Source organism: Gymnodraco acuticeps, unplaced genomic scaffold (assembly GCF_902827175.1).
Source record: "Gymnodraco acuticeps unplaced genomic scaffold, fGymAcu1.1, whole genome shotgun sequence".
Lineage (NCBI taxonomy): Eukaryota > Metazoa > Chordata > Actinopteri > Perciformes > Bathydraconidae > Gymnodraco > Gymnodraco acuticeps.
This window is the reverse complement of record NW_022990015.1, coordinates 1,464,003-1,490,497: the sequence shown is the minus strand read 5'-3', so window position 1 is coordinate 1,490,497 and position 26,495 is coordinate 1,464,003. Positions and strand designations below refer to the sequence as shown.

Sequence of the window (26,495 nt, the reverse complement as noted above, 5' to 3'; positions counted from 1 at the left end):
AATGAGAAGAACGCAAATATGCAGGTCCATTAACCACAGACTCAGTCACAAATATGAGATCCTGACTATCAGCAGCAAAGCCAGTTCCCACTTGTGCATGGGCGACTTCACAAAATACACCCCATTATGTCACATCAGAGGTTTGCAGTTCTGCTCATTTCCCTCACCCTACTCCTTGGCCCCCACACTAGGTGCCCACTATACTGAACGCCCTGCAGAGGAGTGTGCAGGCTGTCCTGGTGGGAAAGATTCAAATCCAGGATTGGTTTGGGAATGGCATCAAGCGCGCAGCTCTGATGAACAAGTGGAGCCTGAAAGAGGTGGCCATTGATGAGGATGAGCGCTGTCTCCTACAGACTGACGGCTCCTTCCTGTATTTGCTGTGCAAGGATGGGCTCTACAAAGTGGGCTCTGGATACAGTGGCACTGTCAGGGTACGTATCAATCTAAGCTGAACGCGCTGACTGTTGAGTTTAACCCTTTATATACAGTCTATGGTGATAACCACATCCCTACATTTGTAGATTCTTGGCTTGGTTTTCAAAGGACGGCAACTACGTTAACTTTCAGTTGTCTGCTTATTTGTGTCATGTTTATATAGTGTCATATTCAATTCTGAAAAATATGTTCTCTACATAAAGGTTATGAGATGGTTGGATTCAACTTTATAGACATTTCACAGATGTCCTTTGTGGTTATTTTTTAACTGTTTAGTAACTGAATATTTCCCAATTATTTCAGTACATTTATATAAATGAAAGTAGGTTTTTAGGCATTAGCAGTAAAAGATTATGTTACTAGACAGCAGCTGGAATTCTCATAAAAAAATTATTAATATAATATGACATTATAATAATGTGATATATTGTTAAAACAACAAAATGGATGTGTATTTCTGCAGATTTTTCATCTGCATTACATTAAGGTTTGTCAGTGCTTGTTGTTGTATGCTCATGTGTTTTTATTGCCCCACAGGGCCACGTATACAACTCCACGTCTCGTACCAGGAATCGAAAGGAGAAGAGATCATGGCTTGGCTTCGCTCAGGTAGGTTTCATTAAGATGCTCTTCACATTTAATTCAGTGAAGTGTCTTTTGAAAGTGCTTTAAGTGCGTACACAATTCAGGTCATGTTTAACCTTAGAGTCGACCTCCATGTGACTTCAATGATGTTGGTTATTTGCAGTAAGTGCTTAGTTTGGTGTTTGCACTATGACAGCTGTATACTTTGTCATTAAAACTTACATTTCAACTGCTGATGTGGTGTTATTGATGAATATGAAAAGGAGTACGTTTCAGACTACTAATAGCTTTTAAAACTCAGTATCATTCCATTAGCAATAACATCCTGCAGGGCTTCAAGCCCCGGCCACACGAGGACGATAACGGTCGTATCTGCTACAGTTCTCTATCAGATAGACGGTTCGGCCACACGAGGCCGACACGGAAACGCAGAAAACGATAACGGGTCCCTAGGTGGGTAGATCTGTAAAGGAAACGCTCTGGGGGGGCAAACGGCTCCGTGTTTACGCCTATACGATCATGTCCTGATAACGATGGCGCAATAGCCCCGCCTCTCCTGCTCAGAGATCAGCTGCTGGGCTGTCAGAAGAGGGGGAGGAAAAGAGAGGCTTCGTTTTGTATTCTTATATTATTATATAGAGTCATTATTCATTTGTTTTAAAGCTCAATAAATAACAAAGAAGACCTTTGACCGGCACTTTTCTAATTTTGTCCGGAAGATTTAAACTTTAACGGACATGTTGACCGGCGTTTTTCATCTGCTGGTGGACTACCGGCGAGATAGGAGGGAGAAAAAGAGCAAGAGCGTCCACAGCGGAGAATAAACAGAAGGGCAACCATGCGCGGGAAGTCTTCTTCGTTGCTTTTGTGGTAGGAGTACAGCGCTACTTACAGGCCTGGCGTATGTACTACAGCGCTTTCGAGCGGTCTCGTGTGAACGGACACGTTTCTGGTGCATGTTGCGTGTGGACGGAATACTTTTTTGATAACGATTGCGGTCCGTTTGCGTTATCATCCTCGTGTGGCTGGGGTATCAGTTAGCGATTATCCTTAGTGATTGTCGACTAGCATCAGTGTTTGTTTTGTGTCTTCAGGGGTACTTGTTATATCGGGAAACATGTAACCACACCATGTCGGCCATCAAGATCAATCCTGAGACTCTGGAGCAGGAGGGGACTATCACCATGCCAGGTGCCAAGAAACAAATGTTTTTGCTTCTATAAAAAACACCTATTTGGATTAAAATAGTGAAGATTTCCCCTGACAATATTTGGTTTATTCATTATCAACTTCCCTTTTATTTGCAGGTCAACATTCAGACGGACAGAACATCATCTTCACAGACGGAGAGTACATCAACCAGATCGCAGCCTGCAAAGATGTAAGTTTAAAATTCCTGCTAGAGATGCTTATTACGTATTTATATCGCGCATCATCTATATTCAAAAGTAGAATATTTTATGACACACTGGACAATCATCATGCAACAGAGGTCTCAAGACCAGAATCACCAAGGACGTTTCAGTAATAGGACCTTTTGGCGCTTCAGATTTATAGTCTGTTAATTAAGGTAAATTGCCTGCAGGCAGTACAGCATGTGAGTTACGGCTTCAGTGGACATTGACATCCTGAACCACATCATAGTGTTTATTATGGGCTAATCGTCATCTCAATCTCAAAGAGAGGGAGGTCTTTTTCAGTTTTTTGTTGGCAGTCGTCCCTACTAAAAGATGGTTGTGTAGTCAAACCCTTATTTACTCATCATTTTTGGGTGAAACTGGGTACACATTTTTTCAATACATGTTTCCTTTAAAAAAACAAAAAACAATATTTAGTTGTTCCTCTTCAAGTGCCCTGTGAACCAACTGTCACTTTCACTGCTGTAGAGGCCCCACTCATTTTTAATGACTCTCAGCTGATCACCAGCTGTGTCACAGAGGGAAGTGTAGCTGTGTCTGTCTTTGTATAAATGTGTGTGCGTGTGTTGTGTAAATGTGGGTGTGGCAGTGAGGGCAGTGGCACCAGATGTGGGTATTCTCCAGAGAGCTTAATCTCTCAAGCAGTTATCTGCATAAGCACTATGTAATGTGAGTGGGGGAGGGGAAAATGTGAAATCCATATATCTGCCGTTGCAGCTAGCCAGATAGCAGTTTCTAGGCTAATCATGGGGGCGGGATACTCTGTGGGGGGAGGATGGGGGAGTCCTCAGAAGCTGCATGCATTTTTAGTGAGCAGCCTGAAATGCATCCGCAGCGCAGACCACTTAACGGCTGAGGGAAACCATGTGAGACGCACTATGACGGAGTTTCAGATGTTGGGAAGGAAAACATGGGTGGGTAAACTATAGGAGGTCAAGGGGAGAGTCAGGAAAGATGGTAGGGAGGAGAAGTCGAGGCCTGGGGTGTAATACTGGCAACAGGATAGAGGCTCTTATTAAATGATTGGAGTGGCACATGGCTCTGCATGAGTCAAAGCACATGAGTGTCATTACAACACAGTGGAGACCAGACCATCCCCACACTATCCCTCATCCTCTTTTTATATCCCCGTTCTCTTCCAATTATTTCCTTGTTGTGTTCATCTTTTTCACTTTGTTCCTCCCCTGTAAATTGTCCTTTTCCGCCACATCCCCTGCAGTCTGACTAACCCAACTCGTCTCTGGTACATCAGCTGTTGAACTGAGTCAGCGAGTTGTTAATAGCTGTCATACCCTTTCTGGTTTATTTTCTATATTATATATGGATATGCTATTAACACCGAGATTAAGTTTCCCATGTTATTAAGAAATGTATGCACATAGTTTATAACCCCAAGCCACACCCTCAGTAGATTGACCCAAACATACGGCAGATCCAGATTATATACATATCCATGACCGAATAAAGGTCTTCATTCATGTGTTTATCAAATGCATTTGTAATGTTTTACTTCGTTCCCCATTAAAATCAGGAACACATGCAAATCTAATGTTTAAATGTCCATAGTATTATGTCCAGTGTGTCCTAAAACCAATTATTGAGATTTAAAGAAATCCTTGACATTGTTCAATTTTTTTGTTGTGTGCATACATGAGTGATATAAATACAAGTGGTAAAGAAGTACTGTAGTAATCATATTTCTGAAAACATTTAGATGTTCCTTTTTTAAGAGCTCAACATTTTTCTAGTTTTCATGTTCACTCCGGTGAAGCAGGGATATGTTTTCATCAAACCAGAAACCATACCTCAAATTGTTATATGGACTTTAAGTTCCACACTGCAGCAATGTTGGGTTGTGAAACTAAACAGCTTTTCCTCCCGTCTGCCCTGGCTCTTGCAGGACGGTTTTGTGGTACGGATCTATAGTATGAGCTCAGACCCGACCCTGCAGCAGGAACTGCAGCTAAAGCTGGCAAGGAAATGCCTTCATGCCTGCGGCATCTCTCTATTTGACCTCGAGAAGGACCTGCACATCATCAGTAAGTCATAAAATATAATAATAATAATATACTTAATGAAATATTAAATCAAAAAGCATACTGTCCAACTTGTCTCACTGTGGAATTGGCTCTAAATAGTATGTTGTTCTCTCAGGCACAGGCTTTGATGAGGAGGCAGCACTGCTTGGAGCCGGCAGAGAGTTTGCTTTGATGAAGACTGCCTCAGGAAAGGTAAGAGTTAAAAATCTTCTCTGAAATGAAAAAGAAAGTTGTAACAGATTCAACCACTGATCTCTTTTTTTCTTGCAAATGATGGGACAGGTGAATCTGGGAAAAAGTTCTAAATTAATTGTGTTTTTGCATGCGTTTTCTTCATTCTTTGTCACACTGGCCCACCGTATAAAATTACTATTACACCGTAAACAATGACTATTACTAATAGTGCATTTCACCCAGCTAGAGTAGAACCTACCTATTGCATAATGTCCACTTTCAGGAGTGGAGTGAAGCTTTGGACAACACGTTTTAACACATTATAGTAATAGTTTATTTATGAATGTCTTTTTCTATGGAGAAATACACCCTGTATACTTCTAGGTGTCAGATGAAAGGGTTTCTTATCGAGCACACTGGGACCAATGGCTGTACTGTATGTAGGCAGTGCTCTGATGAAGAAGATATGTCACATTTTTACAGTCTTAGTAAGAGAAAAACGCTAACATTGTTGTTGGTTAGGGTGTGTGGAGGGTGTGGATGTGTGTCTAGATGAAGGTGTGGTGCAGGGTGCCTCTTGTGTAGATATTAAAGCAGGGCAGTTGCCTCTTGCACAGTTTGTGTCAGTGTAAAAGCCTAATTTCTCAACACTCTTTATCTTCATATAACCCCAACCCACATTGGCTGTATGGGTACAAATAGAATCAGCTGAACTTTTGTCTTTGCTTAAAGTGTACTCATCACTCAGCTGGATATTTTGTACACCATGTGATCTAAAGGAAAAAGCCAAAGGCCACGTGTCTATGGTTACAAGTACTGTATAGGCAGCGCGTGATGCTCAGGTTTGGGAAGGCTAAATAACTTTTTTTAGCTGACGCTTTCCGCCTCCGGGGTCTATAGATAAGAGATCAACTCAGTGAAAGCACCACCTGCTGACCAATCAGAGCTCAGTGTGCAGAGTTTAAATCTATCAAGTCATATTAGTCATATAAAGGAAATACAGTTTAAACTGCCGTATGCAGGGAAGACGCCGACGTGTCGCACATATCATTCATATCACATCATCAATCACGTCATCGATCATATAATATCATAATGTATCATATATTTCCTTATCTGAGTCAGCTGAGCCGTATCTGGCCGTGCAACACTTACAGTGTCACATACTGTATGCAGAAGTATTATTTTAAGCAACACATTAAAGGTCCCATGTCATGGCCATTTCTACTGATCATAATTCCATTGTTGAGGTATACTAGAATAGATTTACATTGTTCAATGTTCCAAAATCACATTGGTTTCTCATACAGCATCTCTGTATAGTCTGTGTATTCACTCTCTGTCCTAAACGGCTTGTTGGAGCTCCTGCCCCCCCCCTCCCTATGAGTCCATTGTGCTCTGATGTGTGTTTGTGTTACAATGGTGTTTGTTAGCTCCCAGCAAAGGACACCAGTAATGACAAACGGATGACAATGCTGCGTGGGGTCTGGGTGCCGTGTTGGCGGGACGTTGTGGGGCTCGGTGCTCTGCTCGAAGAGCGGACAGTGTGAGCTGGATTACTGGTGTTGTTTCCTGGTTGCTGCGTGGGGTCTGCGAGACAGTGAGACTCAGCCTGAGCACACACACGTGAGTGTGTGGCGAACTGTGAGTGGAGCTCACACGGAGCAAAGAGAACAGATAAACTCCGGCGAAACTCCGCGGAGTAGCGCGGCTGAGAAAAGATAAGGCTGAGTGAGTGTGTGTGTGTGTGTGTGAGGAGCTCCACGGATTGGTCCATTTGGACCTTGGTATGGTCACGTCACTATACTCAGGAAGAAAAAAATGGAAAAAGAAAAATCTCCAACGAGGCGTTCTGGGGCAGCACAGACAGGTCTTTTCTGTGTTAGAGTTTTACTCGCTACAGGGTGTACTTTGAGGGTTTGTGACTCTGCAGACCGTGTACATGCAGAAAAAGCTACATAACAAGGGGATGGGTAACAACCGGAAAAGCATGACATGGGCCCTTTAAGTTGACGAAACCCTGGGTCGATTTACAGAGTTGATAACCAGCGTCGTAGGGCCGCTTAGCGAGATCTCGTTTGTTAGTTAGTTAAGATAGGCTAACTCAAACATATCCAAGGTCTGTTGAACTGGCTTTGTAGTACAGTTTACTGGTGGCTGCATAGCAACGCTAATGTCAGTGACAAAAATATTTGGGAGGCTTAGCCTTCCCTAGCCTACAGTACCCGCCGCCCCTGTTTACAAGCTAATTTTTTAATGCATTACATTTTGAAGTGTTTATGTTATTCATGTAAATGTCAGATGATTTGAGTTTAAAAAAAAAAAAAAATCCCCCAACATCCTTAGTAAATGTATCATCACAATCTAACCCTGTTGTTTAACTACTATACACATGGGCTTGTTCAGTGCATTAAAAAGAGGGTCCTGATTTTTTGTACATAGAACCCTGTGTGGCGCAGCCAGCAGGGAAGTTTGCTGTCATTAGGGCTCTAGCTGAAAGTTCAGTTTGGTTCAAAAACTAACCCCGGCTAAACATGGCTTGGTCCAACAAAATGAATACACTCCTCAAAAAGAATCACTTAATGAAAACGGTTCCTTATTCCTGATCTTCTTTCTGATCTTCCTGTGTGTTTCACCTTCCCTCTTCTTCCCCTCACAGATTTACTACACAGGAAAGTACCAGAGCCTGGGTATAAAGCAGGGTGGTCCATCAGCAGGGAAATGGGTGGAATTGCCCGTTACAAAGTCTCCTAAGATCGTTCAGTTCTCAGTCGGCCATGATGGCTCTCATGCACTGCTAGTGGCCGAAGACGGAAGTGTGTTCTTTACAGGCTCTGCAAGCAAGGGAGAAGATGGAGAGTCCAGTAAGAGAATTTAAAAACTATCGGCAAACATTGGATAAATCATTATTTTTAACCATTTATGGTATCAAAACAATCTTCCTTGAAGTCCTAAAGATGATGTCTGTTTTCCTTTGCAGCTAAAAGTCGCAGACAGCCCAAGCCGTACAAGCCCAAGAAGATGATCAAATTAGAAACCAAGACAGCGGTCAACACGGCGTGCAACAATGGCAGCAGCAGCATCGTCACCAAGGATGGAGAGCTCTACATGTTTGGCAAAGATGCTATTTACAGTGACAGCACCTGTGAGTTGACTTGAACAAGGCTATTTCCAATTCTTAACTTGAAGAAATGTTTCTGAGATATTTCAAGAGTGTCTTGTCATTGACCTTATTGCTCTGTGAAAGAAAGATTAAGGACTTACAAAAAGAAATAAGCATCTATACACGTCTATAAATATGTCTCCATTGGAAACCATTTTATTCAAATTCTCTATAATCTGTATTTTCTTGTCCACAGGCCAAGTCACAGACCTGAAGGGTCACTCTGTAACTCAGGTTGCCATGGGTAAGGCCCATACGTGTGTTCTGACCAAGAGTGGTGAAGTGTGGACATTTGGGGTGAATAACAAGGGCCAGTGTGGCAGAGACACTGGGTCCATGAGCCAGGCTGGGAAAGGTGAGCGGATGGACAAACAAATATACATAACAACATACTGTAAATTGGGTGCATTCTTCGTACTCAATCGGAATGCTTTACTTTGTCTTGTGTGTTTTTGATGTAGCATTTGGTGTAGAGAGCATGGCAACGGCTATGGATGAAGACCTGGAGGACGAGGTAGAAGAGAAGGAAGAGAAGAGCATGATGTGCCAGCCAGGCATGCACAAGTGGAAGCTGGACCAGTGTATGGTGTGCACCGTGTGTGGAGACTGCACGGGCTACGGGGCCAGCTGTGTGAGCAGTGGGCGGCCGGACAGAGTGCCAGGAGGGTAAGGAGACACAAAACTAGAAGGGGGGGAAGCTGGTCATTACAATATCTTTTCAATGACTGGGTACTGTCAAGAGCTAAAAAACTGTTTTTTTCTCTTAATAAAACCTTTTTTATTTAGGTTTTGCAGAACATAGCAAAAGTTCTGTGCTGTTCGGATATTAAAGAGATATCTTCCTGCCTACTTTTTTATAGTATTTATATCAAATTAACATGATTATTGTTTCTATGAATTACATTTTTTTCCTACAACTTATTTTGGTTTTATGCCATGTTCTTTATTTTGTTAATATTTCAAAAATATTTTTACATTTATCTTTATTTTAAACAAAGTACATGTATGATTACAATTAGTCGATAAATAAAAAGTAAAGCAACAAATCAATAATCATGCATTAACAGGGTCTGGAATGAATTGGACAAAGGGCCAGGGAGGACCTTTTTCTAACAAATCTTTGGTTAACTGCTCATCATAATGTGATTATTTGTCTGTTTCCCCCCCCCAGTATCTGTGGCTGTGGATCCGGAGAGTCGGGCTGCTCGGCGTGTGGCTGCTGTAAGGCCTGCGCCAGGGAGCTGGACGGTCAGGAGGCCAGACAGAGAGGCATCTTTGATGCAGTGAAGGAGATGATTCCACTGGACCTGCTGCTAGGTATGCAAATTCATATCTGCCATGTCATACTTTCACTGTTTTGCTCATTCATGCACGATTTACATCTCACCTATATCACCACTTACATTTTTAATTTAAAGACACAAAGTCTGATACATCATATGCATGTTAGATTGTCATGCACAAACCTGTGTGAGGTTATATTCCAATGTCCAGTAGGTTACTGTATGTTGGATTCTCAATAATTGATCGGAATAAATTACTGTCTTGAGCGGGGCTGTGTGCGAGCGATATATCTTTCTGAGCTATGCCCGCACTCTGCTTATGCCACACATCCCACTGTCTGTTGCGTTTGCTTGAGTCAGCATTTCGCACATGTTTCGTTGCTTTGTTTTATTCTTGTGTTGTGCAGAGTCATTGCTTCTCCATCACTTCTTTCCATCATTCATTGATGTGTGTCTTGTTTTGTTCTGCTCTGCTCCGTTTTCCCTCCTCCTCCTTCTCCTGCATCCTGTCTTGGCTGCCTGTATCTGGGGCCTTTTTTTGTTTTCAGCTGTGCCTGTCCCTCCCCCTCCAGGAGTGAACATCGAGGAGCACATTCAAATCCGTCAGGAAGAGAAACGACAGAGGATCAACCGCCGGCACAGGCTGGAGGAAGGCAGAGGTATAAATCAGTGCGAAACAAAATGGCACAATGTCTAGGGAAGGGATTGTGTGTTTTTGGTTTAATACCTTTTATCCTAGAGACTTAAACATAGCCACAGGGAGAGTGAGAAGGTGGAAGCGGAGGTTAACGATTAGGGTGAAACTACTAGTGCTATCGGCGACTAAATCAATTCTTCGTAACAGAATTTTGTCGACAAATCGATTAGTTGATTGATTAAACAGATCTGTAGAATATACAAAAACATGCACAAGCACCACTTTAATAATTGTGTTACCAGAGATGTACATTTCAATGATTGAGCATGGCAAACCATACAAATTACATAAGATATTTTATACAAAAAGGACCAAAATTAACAATTAATAATCGATCTACTAAGAAGGGGGCAGTCTTAGATTCTACAATATGTATGTCCACCCTCTTTTAGTTTTGAATACCTTCCAGGTGCTCTTTGCTTGGGTGTTGTGTCTTGGTGACTTCCCCCTTGCTTGTGTCCTTATTGTTTTTCAATGTGTGTGTATTGTTGTGGTGTTACCATGTGTTCTCTCGCATTTTGCGAGCATTGTGCATGCATGTGAAAGTTTCTTTCTCCCCCAGGCCCCATTGTTTATCCCGGTCCCATTTTTATGAACCAGCGTGAGCAGGCCCTAGCCAGAATAAGACCCCTTCAGGCACTAAGGCATAAACGGGACAAGCACAAAGGTACTACGGTTTTCACTAACTCAATGGGTGCAGAGACACCCCTTTGACTCATCTCCCAATCTGGCTGTCCCGCCCACCTCCTCTCTCACTCTCTGACGGCAGGACTCTTGTGTATTCATCAGGTCTCATGGTAGCAAACAATGTAGGCTTTTGGAGAGAAGGACTCTCGCAGTGGAACAAATTACTGTGTAGTCTCTAGACTGGGTGAAAGACCAACCTCAACAGGCTGGCTCCCTTTAATTAGTTTAATTTGACATGACCCTAACATAGGACAGGCCTGTTGTAGAACACAGATTTTTTGTAGTCAACATTTCTTATTTTTGGAGTAGGATGTCTGCTCTGCCCCAATGCTGTTGTTTGACCTAAATAGTTGTAACTGGATTTACAATCACTCCAGTTACAACTGATTTGTCACTTTGGCCGTAAACTGCAGTATTGCTAGCAGAAAAAAAGAGTAAATGACAGAAACATTTGACCCAGAAGGAAAAAAGAGGGGTCTTTTGTTTAACAAATCGTATTTTTAGATTTGAATCATCTAATGAAAAGGGCTTGGAAATCACAAAATGTGTCACAGCATTATGTAAGCTTTTTAGGCACTTAACTATCAGAGAAGTGAGTGTACTGGTTCTTTGTCTCAAGTTACTATTCAACGAACACAGGCAACTTGTTTTTGGAGTTTTGGAGTCTTTTCTCCTTTCTAAAGTAACCATAAGGAGGAAAGAGCACAAAGTTCAGGCTTAGAGCTGTAAAAAGTCTTCTCTCTGCAAATACTTGAGTTAAGAAAATGTAAAATATCAAACTGTATCACTCATTGCCTGCCATAATATAAAATAAGATGGTATATTTTTGTGTAGATAGTGCACTTGGGCAGGTCTTCATCTTCCATCAAAGCTGCTGCTGCTTTTGAAGCAAATAGATGGCACAGGTTGAAGTGGATCTGCTGGTGGATTATTATTAGGCAAGGCTTCATTTTCAGTGTCTAGAATTGTGCCCTCTTTACTGTAAATTCAATTCTGGTAACTTTCACCATTTGAAAACCCTCCACACAGAAACTCCTTGTTAACGATAAGTGGCTTGTTTAATTGTCCCACTGTCATACATGGGAAGTTAAGACGCCATAGAGTATTCTATTTTAGAGCAGTATCCTTTTTTTAAGGACTGTTTAGAAATGGAGGATGTTTTAATTTGCAGAATTACTTATGTTTTTGCAGAACCATTCATTGTGGTTGATGCACAATTGTAAGGATAGTTTGTTTGGTGTGACTCCCCTGAGCATCCTTCATGGTCTTATGAGGAATGTTTACTCAAAAATCAACCCACCAACAATACCAGTGTTTTAGTGTGGGACCTCCAAATTACTCATATTGTACTTTCGACAAGTGGTTCTCAAATAATATACCCCCTTTTCAAATATGATTTCATCCTAGTACCCTATGGCTATTTCAAAACATTATTGTTCCAAAAAAAAAAGACATCACTGAACATGATCGCGTTGGTTGCATCAGTTTACATCTCGTTTCTTCTTTTACTTATCATAGTGTAATTCCTTCAGGAATTAAGCATGACTGATATTTGAAGGAATATCTCACTAACCTCTGCAGCTTCAAAGCACCCCCATTTGGGAAACACTGCTTTAGATGAAGAGCACCTCTGTCCTTTTGGTTTTACTCACATTGACAGCTGTCACCATGAGCTAAACTTTCAACCCCACTTTAGAAATGTTTGAGCCACGAAGCAGTCAATATTTATGTTACATTAACTTTGAAGTTGTATCAAAACCTAAGGCTGTTGTCTCATCTGGCTGGCTTCAGATACAAAGGTAAACCACATTGAGCTGAAGCATGGTCCAAAAAGGTATTGACTGTCATTGTATTGACTGTAGTGCATGGGCCTCCCCCCCCCCCTTCTCACACAGCTGTGACCTCTTACACAGGGCTCAGGGTAAACCAGATTCCCTCTTTCTCATTGATCACAGACATATTTTGGAAATCAAACTCTTTGCTAAACAAACACTAGATCCATATGTATGGGACTGGTTGCCAAAAGCCTTTCTGTTAAGAGGTTCTGTTCCCTCCTTTCTTTTTCAGTATGCTTCTCCCTTTGTCCCCCATTTTCTTTTGAAGCCCCTTCTCCCTCCAGCTCTGTTTTCCAGGACTCTGCAGAGACCTCCACCTCTGTGGTCTGAAGTTGCTACTTAACCTCACTCTCTCCCTGTTCTCTACTTAAATGTGCTGACTTGGTGTGTTTGCCTTGTAGATGGTAGCAGTGAGCGTGGAGAGAAAGATGCTAGCAAAATCACCACCTACCCACCGGGGGCCGTGAGATTTGACTGTGAGCTGCGAGCTGTGCAGGTCAGCTGCGGGTTTCACCACTCGGGTAAGAGAATATAACTCAAAGCTGCTTCTGGTGAGGCTCCAGGGTAGATTTGACTGCATATTATTTTTGAAAATGTATTCCAACACCTCTAACAATAATGTCTGACCTTGCAGTAAAGATAATAGGTAGGTAACAGTCATGGTTATGTTGCTTTTCAGTGGTGCTGATGGAGAATGGAGACGTCTACACATTTGGTTACGGCCAACATGGACAGCTTGGACATGGAGACGTAAACTCAAGGTATTGCTTCTGTTGCCTTGACATCTTTTAAATGTAATGACAAAAACAAATTGAAAGCTTGCACACTGCAGGATCCCAATGTTCACTTAATAATTGCACCCAAGTGATGTTTCGAGTAAAACTGCTCTTCATTAAAATCAAGTCAAGGAAAAGTAATTAAGGAAAGACATAGGACCGTAATGTTTTTTAGTAGTTTATTTATTAGTTCTTTGTCTCCTCACATTCAGCTCTCTCCTTCCCAGTTGCATGTGCAAGTACACTCCTCGTTTTTAATGTGATAGCCAACTATTTGACCTGTATATTACAAACAAGTCACAGGAAAATAAATACAGTATTTATGTCATTCACGCCTCAAGTAATGTTAACATAATTGATACATAGGTCTAAATGTGTGAGTCTGTCACATTGGTGATATGTTTTTAATATTTTTACAGTCATTTGATTACAATTATATTTTTAAGATATGCCATGTGTATTCATCAATATACCAAAGTAGAATCCTTTTGTGTGAAAACCTCCTTGGAAATAAACTTGATTCTGATACTAAGTGTTAAAGACTTGTGTACTCACACAACCTAATGTTGATGTTTCTACCTGCTAGGGGTTCTCCAACTCTGGTGCAGACCCTTCCAGGTCCCAGTGTTCAGGTGACAGCGGGCAGCAACCACACAGCTGTTCTTCTCACTGATGGGCAGGTCTTTACATTCGGGAGCTTCTCGGTAAGTAAAACATTTGTACCGTTACAATGTGTATACAACTGCTTGTTTAGAGAATTAACTAACTACTTTGTTTATTACACACAATATATTTAGCTTTTGATACAGTTGATAACAAATTGCCCTAGACCAGGGGTGCCCAACCAGTCGATCGCGACCCAAAATATATAATTTTCACTCCGAGTGGGAGGATGATTATTTTTGTATCTATTCCAATTCAAAGTCCATGTGTCTCATCTGCAATGCGAGCGTGGCTTTATCGAAGAAGGGTAATTTAGGAGCGGCATTTCAAAACAAACGCTACGAGACGGAATTCCCTCCTAATTCTGCCCTACGCTCCCAAAAGGGGAGGGGCCTGAAAGGACAGCTAAATGCACAGCAGTCCATTTTCACCAGGCTCAACAACAAGAGCAAGGCTGCTACCAGAGCATCGTATCGTGTCAGTCACGTTCTTGAGAAACACATGAAGTCTTTCAAAGACGGCGAAGTTGTGAAAGAAGCTTTCCTGGAGGCTGCCGATGCGCTTTTTGGGGACAGTAAAAATAACAGTAGCATTTCAACAGGTTTTTGATATAATAAAAACTCAAGTTAGATACCGTTATTAATCAGCTGTAAGTTTTAGTTCGTTTGAACTTATTCATTATAATTATTGTACAACATGGTATAAGAATGCAAACATTAAGATCTGTTCTGTTTACTTTGATTATAGTCTATTATCAATTCAGGTTAAGAAACTAGTGTTGCTTGCATCCTATTTTAAAGGCATTTCTTTTTATACTCTACTAAAATGCAACAAAAAAAGGGTTTGATTCTATTAATTTTGTCTTTTTTATTGCACTTTGGCAGCAGATTCCTGTGTAGCTTCAGATCTGAGTTGTCTTATTAGTAAGCCTAATTTATACTTTTGTAGCAACACTATTTTTATATAATGGCAAAGAAAGGGTTCAGTGTCTTTTCTTTTTTTCCTGTGTCATATGTGGCAGCACTGTTCAATGTTTCTTGAAAACATTAACCACTGTAGTGACGTGTGGATAAACTCCAACTCTGTATCAACAGCACTGTTGTGTAACTTCAGTTAAATACTTGTATGTGTGTAGATTAGAAAGAGGTAAGATAAAGGATCTGCAGTATTTTATGAAGTATTAATCGTACAAAGGTCAGTTTTATACAAGTAGAAGTGTGCATTTACCTGGTAGTAGGCTGTCAGTAATGGCTATGTCTCTCTATTTGGACTGGTAGATCTCGGCAGACTGGCAACTTTAAAAGTAGCTCTTGGTTCAAAAAAGGTTGGGCACCCCTGCCCTAGACAATGACAATTTATCCTCATTGTTTTTCAGAAAGGACAGCTGGGCCGGCCCATCCTGGACATGCCCTACTGGAATGCCAAGCCGTCCCCCATGCCCAACATCGGTGCCAAATATGGACGAAAGGCTACATGGATCGGTGCCAGCGGGGACCAGACGTTCCTGCGGATCGATGAGGCTCTTATCAACTCCCATGTCCTAGCAACTTCAGAGATCTTTGCCAGCAAACACATTATTGGCCTTGTGCCCTCCTCTGTATCTGAGCCGCCTCCATTTAAATGCTTGCTTATCAACAAACTGGATGGAAGCTGCAGGACCTTCAATGACTCTGAGCAAGAGGACCTCCAGGGATTTGGCCTTTGTCTGGACCCTGTGTATGATGTCATATGGAGGTTAGTCAATATCAACTATACACAGCAATACAATGTAAACAATTTGGTTTAGTTTATGTTTACGTGTATGTACCACTTTGTGTACTATTCATTCCAAGTCTCAAGATTTAGGAAGACGCCCTACAGATTATCCTTTTTTTTTAATGTGTCTCTATTTAAATGTGTTTTTCTAACCCTTTTTGCACTCTATGTGGCCCTGTGTGTTTCTTTAGGTTCCTGCCAGCTGCAAAAGAGATGCTGTGCTACAATGCAGTGATCGCTGATGCCAGGATGCCCTCTGCTACAGATCTACAGGCTCGCTGTAGCATCCTCAGCCCCGAGCTTGCGTTGCCCTCAGGATCTCATGCCACTACTACTCGCTCTCACGGGGCCCTACACATCCTTGGTAATCCTCTGCACTAACCATCCAGCAAAGTGTCTTTGGTCGCATGAATCTTTTATGAATTTCTTATGGTAGTAGGAATGTGAAGATGAATGCTCCAAGAGTGATAATCGACAATGCGGACATCTTCTTTTTTAAAAGCTGATTTCACTAACCCCACCCTGATTGAACTGATATTCCCATAAATCCCATATTTTTAATGAAAATGTTCATTCATTAACTGAGTGATGGGATTTTAGCTGTGTACATTTTTTTATTTGAGAGACAGATTGGCCAAAATATGATAAAGTGCAGGAATTCCTAGATTATACATTTTTGTTTATGTATGTAATCTTTCAATACTAAGATTAAGTATACTGGGTTGTCTACTTAGGTTGCCTGGATACACTGGCAGCCATGCAAGAGCTGAAGATGGGTGTAGCCAGTGCAGAGGAAGAAACCCAGGCAGTGATGAAGGTCTACTCTAAGGAGGACTACAGTGTGGTGAACCGCTTCGAGAGTAAGTGGGATCTTTGAACAGGATTTGTTGTAAATTATGTATGATACAACACAGGGACACGGAAAGGGGGGGTGCTGAGGGGCTGCAGCACCCCCACCTGCGAGGCACCACTAGCACCCGCACCCCCACGCACCCCCAAACGTGGCGCACCTATAGTGTAAGCGTGCTATCTCCCCGCCGCACCCCCAACTCTGACTGACTTCCCGCGTGCCTGATACAACATACTGAAAGATATATAATAATATATTTTTAGCTTGATTAATTTTTTTTTTTTAGTCTATCCAGCTCTTCTACCTCTAACCTTTAAAGTCACAACATCAATATTCAAGTCAGATCAGAGTGAAAGTACTTAAAAGTGGATAAACCCACTTCCTTGTACGTTGCAATGCCTTATCGATCCCATGTGTGATGTTGTAGGTCACGGTGGTGGCTGGGGCTACTCGGCTCACTCTGTGGAGGCCATCCGCTTCTGTGCTGATGCGGACATCCTGCTGGGGGGCCTGGGTCTGTTCGGGGGACGAGGGGAGTACACTGCCAAGATCAAGGTGAGCTTCTTAGAGACTTTTTTTCTTTTTTTTTAAACAAAGACACATGTGATTGTTTTAGGCATTTTGTCAATGTCATTACTGACTTTTTCTGTCTCGACTGTCCGATACTCACTACAAATGCGATACTCACTATTGCTATTGGCATTTCAATTACAATCTTTACAATACATTACCCCACTCCTTTTGTTGTGCAGCTTTTTGAGCTTGGACCTGACGGAGGTGACCACGAGACGGACGGAGATCTACTGGCTGAGACTGACGTGCTAGCTTATGACTGTGCTGCCAGGTAAAGTTAATGGATTCGTTGTGTTTCCCTTCTGTTCTCACGCATCTTTCATGTAAAGAAAATTATGTGGAATTAATGTTAATGTGGGTTATCTGTAGGGAGAAATACGCCATGATGTTTGATGAGCCAGTGCTGCTGCAGCTGGGCTGGTGGTATGTGGCGTGGGCCCGAGTCTCTGGACCCAGCAGTGACTGTGGCTCCCATGGACAGGCAACCATTACAACAGATGATGGGTAAACAAACATTTTACATTCTCCATAGGCATCATTTGGTTCTATAATGTCTCAATCTGAAAATTCGTCACACAGATTTTCATTTTGAATGTTTTGTTTTTCCCTTTTAGTGTGGTCTTTCAGTTCAAAAGCTCTAAGAAGTCAAACAATGGTACAGATGTTAACGCAGGTCAAATACCACAGCTACTTTACAGGCAAGTAAAGTCCTTGAATTGATTGTGATTCACGCATATTTTGTCTATAGGTTTGTAAGTAAATTATTTTGATTGTCTCTTTATGTTTGAACATCAGGCTTCCTTCAAATGATGGCAATGCAGCTAAAGGAAAACAGCAGACCAGTGAACCGGTTCATATCCTTAAACGCTCATTCGCTCGAACCGTCTCAGTGGTGAGTACTGTCTTTATGTCTTATAGTGTTCCCCTAAATGTTTCCTCATGCTTTAAGGGCTACTTTGGACTCTTTCAAGTAGGGCTTTGTAAGGTTTACAAGACTTTGTGTAACTGTCTAACTCTGTCTCTGTAGGAGTGTTTTGAGTCTCTGCTGAGTGTCCTTCACTGGAGCTGGACCACCCTGGTTTTGGGTGTGGAGGAGCTGCGAGGGCTGAAAGGCTTCCAGTACACAGCCACCCTGCTGGACCTGGAGAGACTGCGCTTTGTTGGCACATGCTGCCTCCGCCTGCTCAGGGTCTACATCTGTGAGATATTTCCCATTGCTGGTAGGAGCACAGCTCACAATTAGTATTTGGCAATAAAATGCTTGTGAAAACCACAACAATGTGTTTTCTGTTTGAGAAACAATATCCATCCTTAATCATTTAAGAATGGAGTCACTGTGCCAATATGTTATGTCTGATCCTGAACAGACTAGAATGTGTTTATATTTTTAAAAGTACATTTCAATTGATCCCTTCATTCAGTGTGTGGCTTCTGATAAGATCAAGTAATGTTTTCCTTTTCTGTGTGTTCTTTGATTTCCAGCCAGCACCAAAGCTGTGGTGGAGGAGTCGAGCAAGCTGGCAGAGTGCGTGGGAAAGACGCGCAGCCTGCTGAAGAAGATCCTCTCAGAAGGCATGGACAACTGCCTGACTAAGCTGGACAACGACCCCCAGGGATACCTGTCTCAGCCTCTGACCCTGCTGGAAGCTGTGCTGCAGGAGTGCCACAACACGTTCACTGCCTGCTTCCACTCTTTCTACCCGACCCCGGCTCTGCAGTGGGCCTGCCTCTGTGACCTGCTCAACTGTCTCGACCAGGTCAATAACGTTACACCATGTCACTGTAGCCTAGAAAGAGCTAAAATGGATAGATATATTGAGGTCATATCAAGACAACTCATTAAAAGTTTAAAACCACAGCTTCATTCTGATATTCTCTAAGGCTGTTAAATAAACATTGTTGAAATTGTTCAAAGCGGTTATAAAATCAGAGATTAATTCTCGTCCTCCCTGTTTTTTTAGGACATTGCTGAGGCCAACTTTCGCACATCCAGCAGCCGTCTGTTGGCAGCTGTAATGTCTGCTCTGTGCCACACTTCAGTGAAGCTGACATCCATCCTGCCCATCGCGTATGACGGGGAAGTGCTGCTGCGTTCGCTGGTCAAACAAGTCAGTACAGAGAACGACTCTGCCCTCGCTCACCGCTTCCCCCTGCTGGTCGCCCACATGGAGAAACTAAGCCATGTGAGTGTTGGCACATGATATACTTACTGTTCATCAGGTATCTTCACTTCAAAATGGTGGACATGGGTGCTTATGTGTGTTTCTAGAGATGGAGAACATTATGGTATTTGATCATTACGACATAATATGCTTGTTGTAATACTTCAGTTACCTAACTATTAAGACAGTATTATTTGTCTTCCTCTCAGACGGAGGAGAACCTGATGGGCATGACCAGTTTCCGGGAGGTGTTGGAGAAGATGCTGGTGATTGTGGTGCTGCCTGTGAGGAAGAGTTTGAGGAAGGAGGTGGAGCTGTTTTCACCGCACCTTGTCTCCAACACCTGTGGTCTGCTGGCCTCCATCGTCTCTGAGCTCACCGCCTCTGCCCTGGGCTCCGAGGTAACTTCACATGACACATTACATTTTTTATTTTATGATGATCCCTTATTTAGATTAAGTGATTATAGAGTTATACAATATTGCTGTGACTACTAGGCCAACAACAAGACATGACTACACAATCTGTCAAAGCTCAGGGTCTTTTATTACTCACCAGATGTCACGAGGGAGCAGGTGCAAAGGACCCTCATCCAGGAACAAGAGATTAAACAGGGTTTTAGGATTCTGGCTGTTTTGTTTTCAGAAAAGACTGACCTTTCCTCTGTTTCACCGTTCAATCTGCAGCATCAACAACATTGTTAACTTGTTAATCACTTGTTAATCATCATCTTCTTTATCACGGTGCAGCTTTTCTAAGTTACAGATGAGATCTTGATTACATGTCATTCCTTGCTTTTTCCCTTTTTATTCTTCCTCATTCTATAACCTTACTTGAAGCTACAGTGTATATAGTTACCAAATCAACTTTCCATATCTTTTTCTTGGAACAAGATGATGTTTCTACTGTGGCCAAAAATCAGTAACAGAAAAGAGGTTTGATTTATTGTTTTAACGGTGTGCCGAGTCATTAAAGGTGGGGTAGGTCATTCACTTCAGAAACAGTTTTTGTTATATTCCATGGAATGCTCTTAACATCCCGATAGCAGTGAATATATTGAAGGTCCCATGTCATGCTTTTCTGGTTATTACCCGTCCCCTTGTGTGTTATGAAGGTTTTTCTGCATGTAAACGGTCTGCAGAGTCAAAAACCCTCAAAGTACACCCTGTAGCGAGTAAAACTCTAACACAGAAAAGACCTGTCTCTGCTGCCCCAGAACGCCTCGTTGGAGATTTCTCTTTTTCCATTTGTTTCTTCCGGGAACCAAAATGGACCAATCCGCGGATTTCCTCACACACCAAGACCTTTAGCGTAAATGTTCAACTAACAGGGAGTCCCATTGACTTGCATAAAGCTCCCTGGTTGGTAATAGACGAGTTGGGATCGCGGAGAAATGCTCTCCGCAGACCCATTCTCACAGCGTTTATAAACCTTTTTCTTACTCAATATCAAGCCACACTTATTGTTTTTACTTCGGCTGTGAGTGTTTGTGTGTGCTCAGGATGAGTTTCGCGCTGTCCCGCTGTATTGCCGACCCGGAAACCACACCAGTAAGCCAGATTATTGAGCAGCGAGCCTCGCAACGTCCCGACCAATCAGAGCACACTGGGCTCACAGGGAGGGGAGGGAGGCGGAGCTCCAACAAGCCGTTTAGGACAGAGTGAATACCAGTGAATACACATACTTTACAGAGATGCTGTGTGAGAAACCAATGTGAGTTTGGAAAATTGCACAATATAAATCTATTTTAGTATACCTCAACAATGGAATTATGATCAGTAGAAATGGCCATGACATGGGACCTTTTTAAATGCTGTGGAAGCCGTGGCGTTGTAAAAAGCACGACCAATCATCTGAGCCGGCCCGGCTAAAATAACTGGATGGCCTACCTGCCTGTCAGCCTTCCATCTCGTGCACAAACTTATCTCGTGCCCTCATTGGTCATGTGCACGTTCGTGTGTGTTGGAGGAGGGGCTCTTTAAGGAAGTCTGAAGGAAGGGGCAGATTTTTTACGGCTGCGTACTTTCAAATTCTAGCGCACTCGAGCTGGTTTCTCCATTCTTACCTACCCTACCTTTAAGTGGGTAGGACAGATGTTTGTCTCTTTATTTAATTATTATCACAGATATTACTGTCTGCTTCAGGCTGGACATTAGCACTATCATTGCCATGGTTACTGTCACTCAAAGGCAGTCCTCGTCACCACTGTTTCTAACCCAGTCTGTTGTCAAGGAAACAACTCCTCCTCCCCTGAGCACCTGGGAAGGGTCCCTCTGCCATTGTGTCTGGCTCTCTGTTGTCAGCAGAGTGTTATAAATAGATTATTACTGAACAGATGTGTTTGATTTCAGGCGTTTATTTTAGATAGTGTATCTTTTAGAGACTACCCATTTGGTCTCTGTTCTGTTTTTCTCCCTAAATAAAGGATTTTTTGCAATGACGTATTACAAACCCAAATGGAACAGATTTCCTTGACATTTAGTTAAAATGTGCAATATCTTTGGATGGGTACCTGGCTACTGCTGACCTTCACAATAAGATGACATCCATTACTTGTACATCAGTGTACCTGGGGTAATGCACGCTTTGAGTCGGGGATGGTCTTCATGCAGAGGACATAGAATATGCCTTTTTATTAAGAATTTAATATTTGCATTAAAAGCTTGGAATTCCTCTTCAAATGTATTAATCAGCCTCATGTGGTAATGTAGTTAGTTTTATACGTTTGACTACATATCTTCTTGTATCCTTTATTTTAAGGTTGATGGACTAAACTCGCTGCACTCCGTAAAGGCTTCCCCGAACCGTTTCACCAAAACAAGTCAGGGCCGGAGTTGGAACACGGGCAATGGCTCTCCGGATGCCATCTGTATGACGGTGGACAAGCCAGGCGTTGTGCTGGTGGGCGTTTGCGTCTACGGAGGAGGGGGCATCCATGAGTATGAATTAGAGGTGCTGGCTGATGATGTAAGTGATATTATATTTTATAATATTTTATTCATTGTACAAGATTTCTTGGTATTTTTACAACTTTTGTCCCTTCATCCTTTAGGCGCAGACAGAGCACCCGGGCGACTCAGCACATACTCACAGGTGGACGTCCCTGGAGCTGGTGAAGGGCACCTACAGCACTGATGATTCTCCCAGTGATATTGCTGAGATCCGCCTGGACAAGGCTGTGCCACTCAAGGTACAGAGTCTCAAGAAAATAAGAAAGCATATGATTTGCTCTTGGGATACAAATGTTAAGATATCATATGCTGTAACCATAATATCGTACCACATTCTATGAAGCCCATGAGTGAGTTTTGTTTAGGTAAATATCCTTCATTCAGTTGTTCCTCCATAAATAAATTGTTCTTATAATTTTACAGTGCTAGATTATTTTACAAGCAGATTATAATGAATTAGTCATTGGCATCATATAAAGTGTTACCCTTTTTACCCTTTTTCATTAAAATGCATATAATCTCACTGATTAATTTCTTCTGTTGCAGGAGGGGGTGAAGTACGCTGTCCGATTGCGGAACTATGGCAGCCGGACGGCTAACGGTGATGGAGGCATGACCACGGTGCAGTGCTCTGATGGTGTCTCCTTCACCTTTAGTACCTGCAGCTTGAGTAGCAATGGCACCAACCAGACCAGAGGGCAGATCCCACAGATCCTCTACTACAGGTAAACACAAAGCCCGCATTTTATAACATCTCATATCTGTGAATTTGAGGTTCTTTTTTTCTGACCTGAGTTTTTCTCCCTGTTAAAGGAGCGAGTATGATGGGGATCTTCAGTCTCAGCTGCTGAGCAAAGCCAATGAGGAGGACAAGAACTGTAGCAGAGCTCTGTCTGTGGTCAGTGCCGTGGTCAGAGCTGCAAAGGATCTGCTAAACAGAGCTTTTGCTGTTGATGGTGAGCATCACAAACTTGCACCTGTATTACAAAAGCACTGGTGTAGAGCCACTCGTATTTCATTTAGATTTGATCTGTTCAGCCTCTCATTTGTTTTATCTGTCCTCTGTTATCTCCAGTGGATGACATTCCTGAGCTGCTAAGTTCATCCAGCCTGTTCTCCATGCTGCTGCCTCTTATCCTGGCCTACATCGGCCCTGTAGCTGCGTCTGTACCTAAGGTAAGAGGTCAAGTCAGGTAAAAAGTAAAAGTGGTCTTCTGATGTGGCATTGTGGTAAAATGCCTGCTCTTCCTCATCCAGGCTGCTGTTGAGGTGTTTGGCCTCGTTCAGGAGCTGCTACCCGCCGTCTCAGCCCTCAACCAGAAGTACGCCCCACCCACCTTCAACCCCAACCAGTCAACAGACAGCACGACTGGCAACCAGCCCGAGCAGGGCCTTTCAGCCTGTACCACCTCAAACCACTACGCAGTTATCGAGAGTGATCACCCTTATAAACAATCTGGTGTCACCCAATACAGGGTAAGGTATCATTTATTATGCTAAAATCATAGCAAGGACATCTGAAAAACACACAAATAATTTAAAGGTGACATGTCATGCTTTTCCGGTTATTACCCGTCCCCTTGTGTGTTATGAAGGTTTTTATGCATGTAAACGGTGTGCAGAGTCAAAACCCTCAAAGTACACCATGTAGGGAGTAAAACTCTAAAACAGAAAATACCTCCCCAAAACGTCTCGTTGGAGATACGTCACTGTCCATTTGATTCTTCCGGGGACATCATGATGTCATGTCGTCCCCAGAACGAAATGGACCAATCCGTGGAGCCGTTACGTTACGTCCGCGGAGCCGTTACGTTAAGCCCCGGCTGATTGGTCCAAATTGACCAATCCACGGACGTCCTCACACACTCAGTGCAGGCAGCTCAGCTGATTTCTCCTCCCTGGCTGCAGGCTGATAACAGACAGTTGGGATCGCGGCGAAATTCTCTCTGCAGACCCATTCTCACAGCGTTTATCAACCTTTTTCTTACTCAATATCAAGCCACACTTATTGTTTTTACTTCGGCTGTGACTTTGTGTGTGCTCAGGGTGAGTTTGGCTGTGTTTCGCTGTGTATCGCTAAACAAGGAAATCACACCTCCACGGAGCTTAGCGCGATTCACAACGTCCCGACTGGTCCCGACCAATCGGAGCACACTGGGCTCACAGGGAGGGGGGGGCAAGAGCTGCAACGAGCCGTTTAGTGGAGAGAGTGAATACTGCTGAATACACATACTTTACAGAGATGCTGTATGCGAAACCAATGTGAGTTTGGAAAATTGCACAGTATAAATCTATTCTAGTAGACCTCAACAATGGAATTATGATCAGTGGAAATGGCCATGACATGTGACCTTTAAGTGTAATCTAATCTTACCCTGTCTCATCGTGCCTCAGGTATCATTTCCAGACTGTGTGCGCTGGACCACCATTGAGTTTGATCAACAGTGTGGCACTGCGCAGCCAGAGGACGTCATTCGCCTGCTCATTCCCAGCCGAACCCTCCACCTGTCCAGTCTGGGAGGCAAACCGTTGATCCATGACACCATCAACACCTGGACTGAGCTCAAGAAGTTCTCAGGATCCACTGGATGGCCTACAACTGTCCTAGTGCTGCCAGGTAGGAGAGCGTGGGAAAGGAACAGTTATTGATACATATGAATAATACAACTGCGCAAACCGCTGCTAAGGCCTGAAGTCAGCCTCTTAAGCAACAATAGCATTTGGGATGATGTGGTGCTTACTTTAATTTTGGAAACTGAGGGCAGAAATAACTCTAAAGAGGTACTAAACGTTTATTCTTACTACCTAGTTGTAGTAATTGTTCTTTTTTGTTCACATATGTGCTTTCATCTGCGTAGTGGTGCTGAGCCACCTGCTACAACAGGCAGGCAGCCATTAGTTAAAAGTGATTATGTTTATTACTCCGACCTCCTGTCTCTGTTTTAATATTCCATATTTCCGTTCTCTCTACTTTCAGGAAATGAAGTTTTGTTCTCACTGGAAACAGCGTCCGACTATGTGAAAGACGAGAAAGCTTCCTTTTATGGCTTCAAGTGCGTGGCTGTGGGATACGAATTCAATCCTGGTCCTGATGAGGTACTGACTTGTCTCTTCCTGTTTTCTGTATAAAAGGGTGTTTGTTTTTGAGTTCTCAAGTCTGCATTTTGTATGTAATCTCCATAATGCATTGGTCTAGGCAGGGAAAATGTTGAATATTACCAAACCATCCTGACCTTAACATCATTGACCTTTCAGGGAATCATCCAGCTGGAGAAAGAGTTGGCCTTCCTTGGCAGTGTGTGTGCTGCAGCTCTGATGAAGAAAGACCTGGCCCTCCCTATAGGTATGTGAACAGGGGATGAGGGAATTTGGGGATCCATCTTGGGGATGTTGTGTTTTTTAATTCTGAGGATCCAGGTTCTAAGTCTTATCTCAAATGTTGGTGCTCTTCACCCTCTTGTGGCCACATTAAGTATTACAAAAACACAACATAACTCCATCAGGAGATAACAATTTTGATCAGATTTAGAAAAAAGCATCACTAGATTGTTTTCCTCTGACCTAACTTTAAATCTGTAATTATTATTTGTACTTCAAGGCAATGAATTGGAGGAGGATTTGGAGATTCTTGAGGAAGCCTCTCTTCAGGTGTGTCATCTTTTAAATTCAGAGGTCATCTTTTGGACTTATTGTGGTTTTAAAATAAATATTTGATACTTTCTGCACTCTACCGTCCTTGATTCTTATTTCCTTGACCTCACCCAGGTGTGTAAGTCCCATGCAGGGATCCTGGGAAAGGGTCTGGCCTTGTCTCACTCTCCCACCATCTTGGAGGCTCTGGAGGGAAATCTGCCCCTGCACCTCCAAACCAATGAGCACTCTTTCCTGGAGGACTTCATCACATGTGTAGAGACCTCAAGTGGAGGACGTCTGGCAAGGTACATGATAGTGGAGCTAGGCCTGTCACGATAAGCAATTAATTGACTTATCGTACGATAAATAAAAATGAACTTGATTTCTTTTTTTTTCTGACCTCGATAAATTGCCGTTTACATGCGTGTTTGTTTACATAAGGATGTGACCAGCATTTTAGCCAGGCGTGCTGTGTCTGCCGGCCAGGTGCGCCGTGAGGGGCGGGGCGCACACACAGCCAGGTCAGGGGACACTCCGCGTGCAGCAGTGTAGCAGCCAAATTAATAATATAGAGACAAGCAGGAGACTTACTCGATTTTAAGTGAAGTTAAATGGAATTGGTTGCAAAACCTAATTTCACATCTCCGGTGTGGGAATATTTTGAATTTAAGCCAAATCAACGAGGCGAACCTACGGATTTGAATGAGCCGGGCGGTGTGTCGCATTTGTTTTAAAAAGGTAGCAACAAAAGCTAGCAATACGACCAACCTTAAACTGCACCTGAAACACAACCTATCCATTCCGTTTTCCCAG

General features: G+C 42.7%; 1 protein-coding gene across 25 annotated transcripts in view; it reads left to right on the top strand.

Annotated features, from left to right (window-relative positions):
- Positions 1–26,495, top strand: part of mycbp2 (MYC binding protein 2) — a 72,721-nt gene that overhangs the window by 18,492 nt on the left and 27,734 nt on the right. For 9 of the 25 annotated variants that reach the window (XM_034213635.1, XM_034213631.1, XM_034213636.1 and 6 more), the window contains exons 6-44: positions 192–434; positions 976–1,047; positions 2,118–2,214; positions 2,331–2,404; positions 4,342–4,480; positions 4,596–4,672; positions 7,314–7,518; positions 7,635–7,799; positions 8,014–8,172; positions 8,273–8,483; positions 8,989–9,134; positions 9,649–9,759; positions 10,360–10,464; positions 12,721–12,840; positions 12,999–13,080; positions 13,682–13,799; positions 15,134–15,492; positions 15,705–15,877; positions 16,248–16,373; positions 16,791–16,918; positions 17,116–17,207; positions 17,306–17,440; positions 17,551–17,634; positions 17,732–17,828; positions 17,964–18,156; positions 18,419–18,693; positions 18,898–19,119; positions 19,287–19,499; positions 21,859–22,065; positions 22,151–22,288; positions 22,596–22,774; positions 22,863–23,005; positions 23,125–23,225; positions 23,307–23,525; positions 24,444–24,666; positions 25,027–25,145; positions 25,305–25,392; positions 25,648–25,697; positions 25,815–25,987. In XM_034213635.1, coding sequence (XP_034069526.1) covers positions 192–434; positions 976–1,047; positions 2,118–2,214; positions 2,331–2,404; positions 4,342–4,480; positions 4,596–4,672; positions 7,314–7,518; positions 7,635–7,799; positions 8,014–8,172; positions 8,273–8,483; positions 8,989–9,134; positions 9,649–9,759; positions 10,360–10,464; positions 12,721–12,840; positions 12,999–13,080; positions 13,682–13,799; positions 15,134–15,492; positions 15,705–15,877; positions 16,248–16,373; positions 16,791–16,918; positions 17,116–17,207; positions 17,306–17,440; positions 17,551–17,634; positions 17,732–17,828; positions 17,964–18,156; positions 18,419–18,693; positions 18,898–19,119; positions 19,287–19,499; positions 21,859–22,065; positions 22,151–22,288; positions 22,596–22,774; positions 22,863–23,005; positions 23,125–23,225; positions 23,307–23,525; positions 24,444–24,666; positions 25,027–25,145; positions 25,305–25,392; positions 25,648–25,697; positions 25,815–25,987 — 5,861 coding nt within the window. The remainder of the gene's footprint in view (positions 1–191; positions 435–975; positions 1,048–2,117; positions 2,215–2,330; positions 2,405–4,341; positions 4,481–4,595; positions 4,673–7,313; positions 7,519–7,634; positions 7,800–8,013; positions 8,173–8,272; positions 8,484–8,988; positions 9,135–9,648; positions 9,760–10,359; positions 10,465–12,720; positions 12,841–12,998; positions 13,081–13,681; positions 13,800–15,133; positions 15,493–15,704; positions 15,878–16,247; positions 16,374–16,790; positions 16,919–17,115; positions 17,208–17,305; positions 17,441–17,550; positions 17,635–17,731; positions 17,829–17,963; positions 18,157–18,418; positions 18,694–18,897; positions 19,120–19,286; positions 19,500–21,858; positions 22,066–22,150; positions 22,289–22,595; positions 22,775–22,862; positions 23,006–23,124; positions 23,226–23,306; positions 23,526–24,443; positions 24,667–25,026; positions 25,146–25,304; positions 25,393–25,647; positions 25,698–25,814; positions 25,988–26,495) is intronic. The other 16 variants (XM_034213641.1, XM_034213638.1, XM_034213640.1 and 13 more) reach the window with 11 other exon arrangements.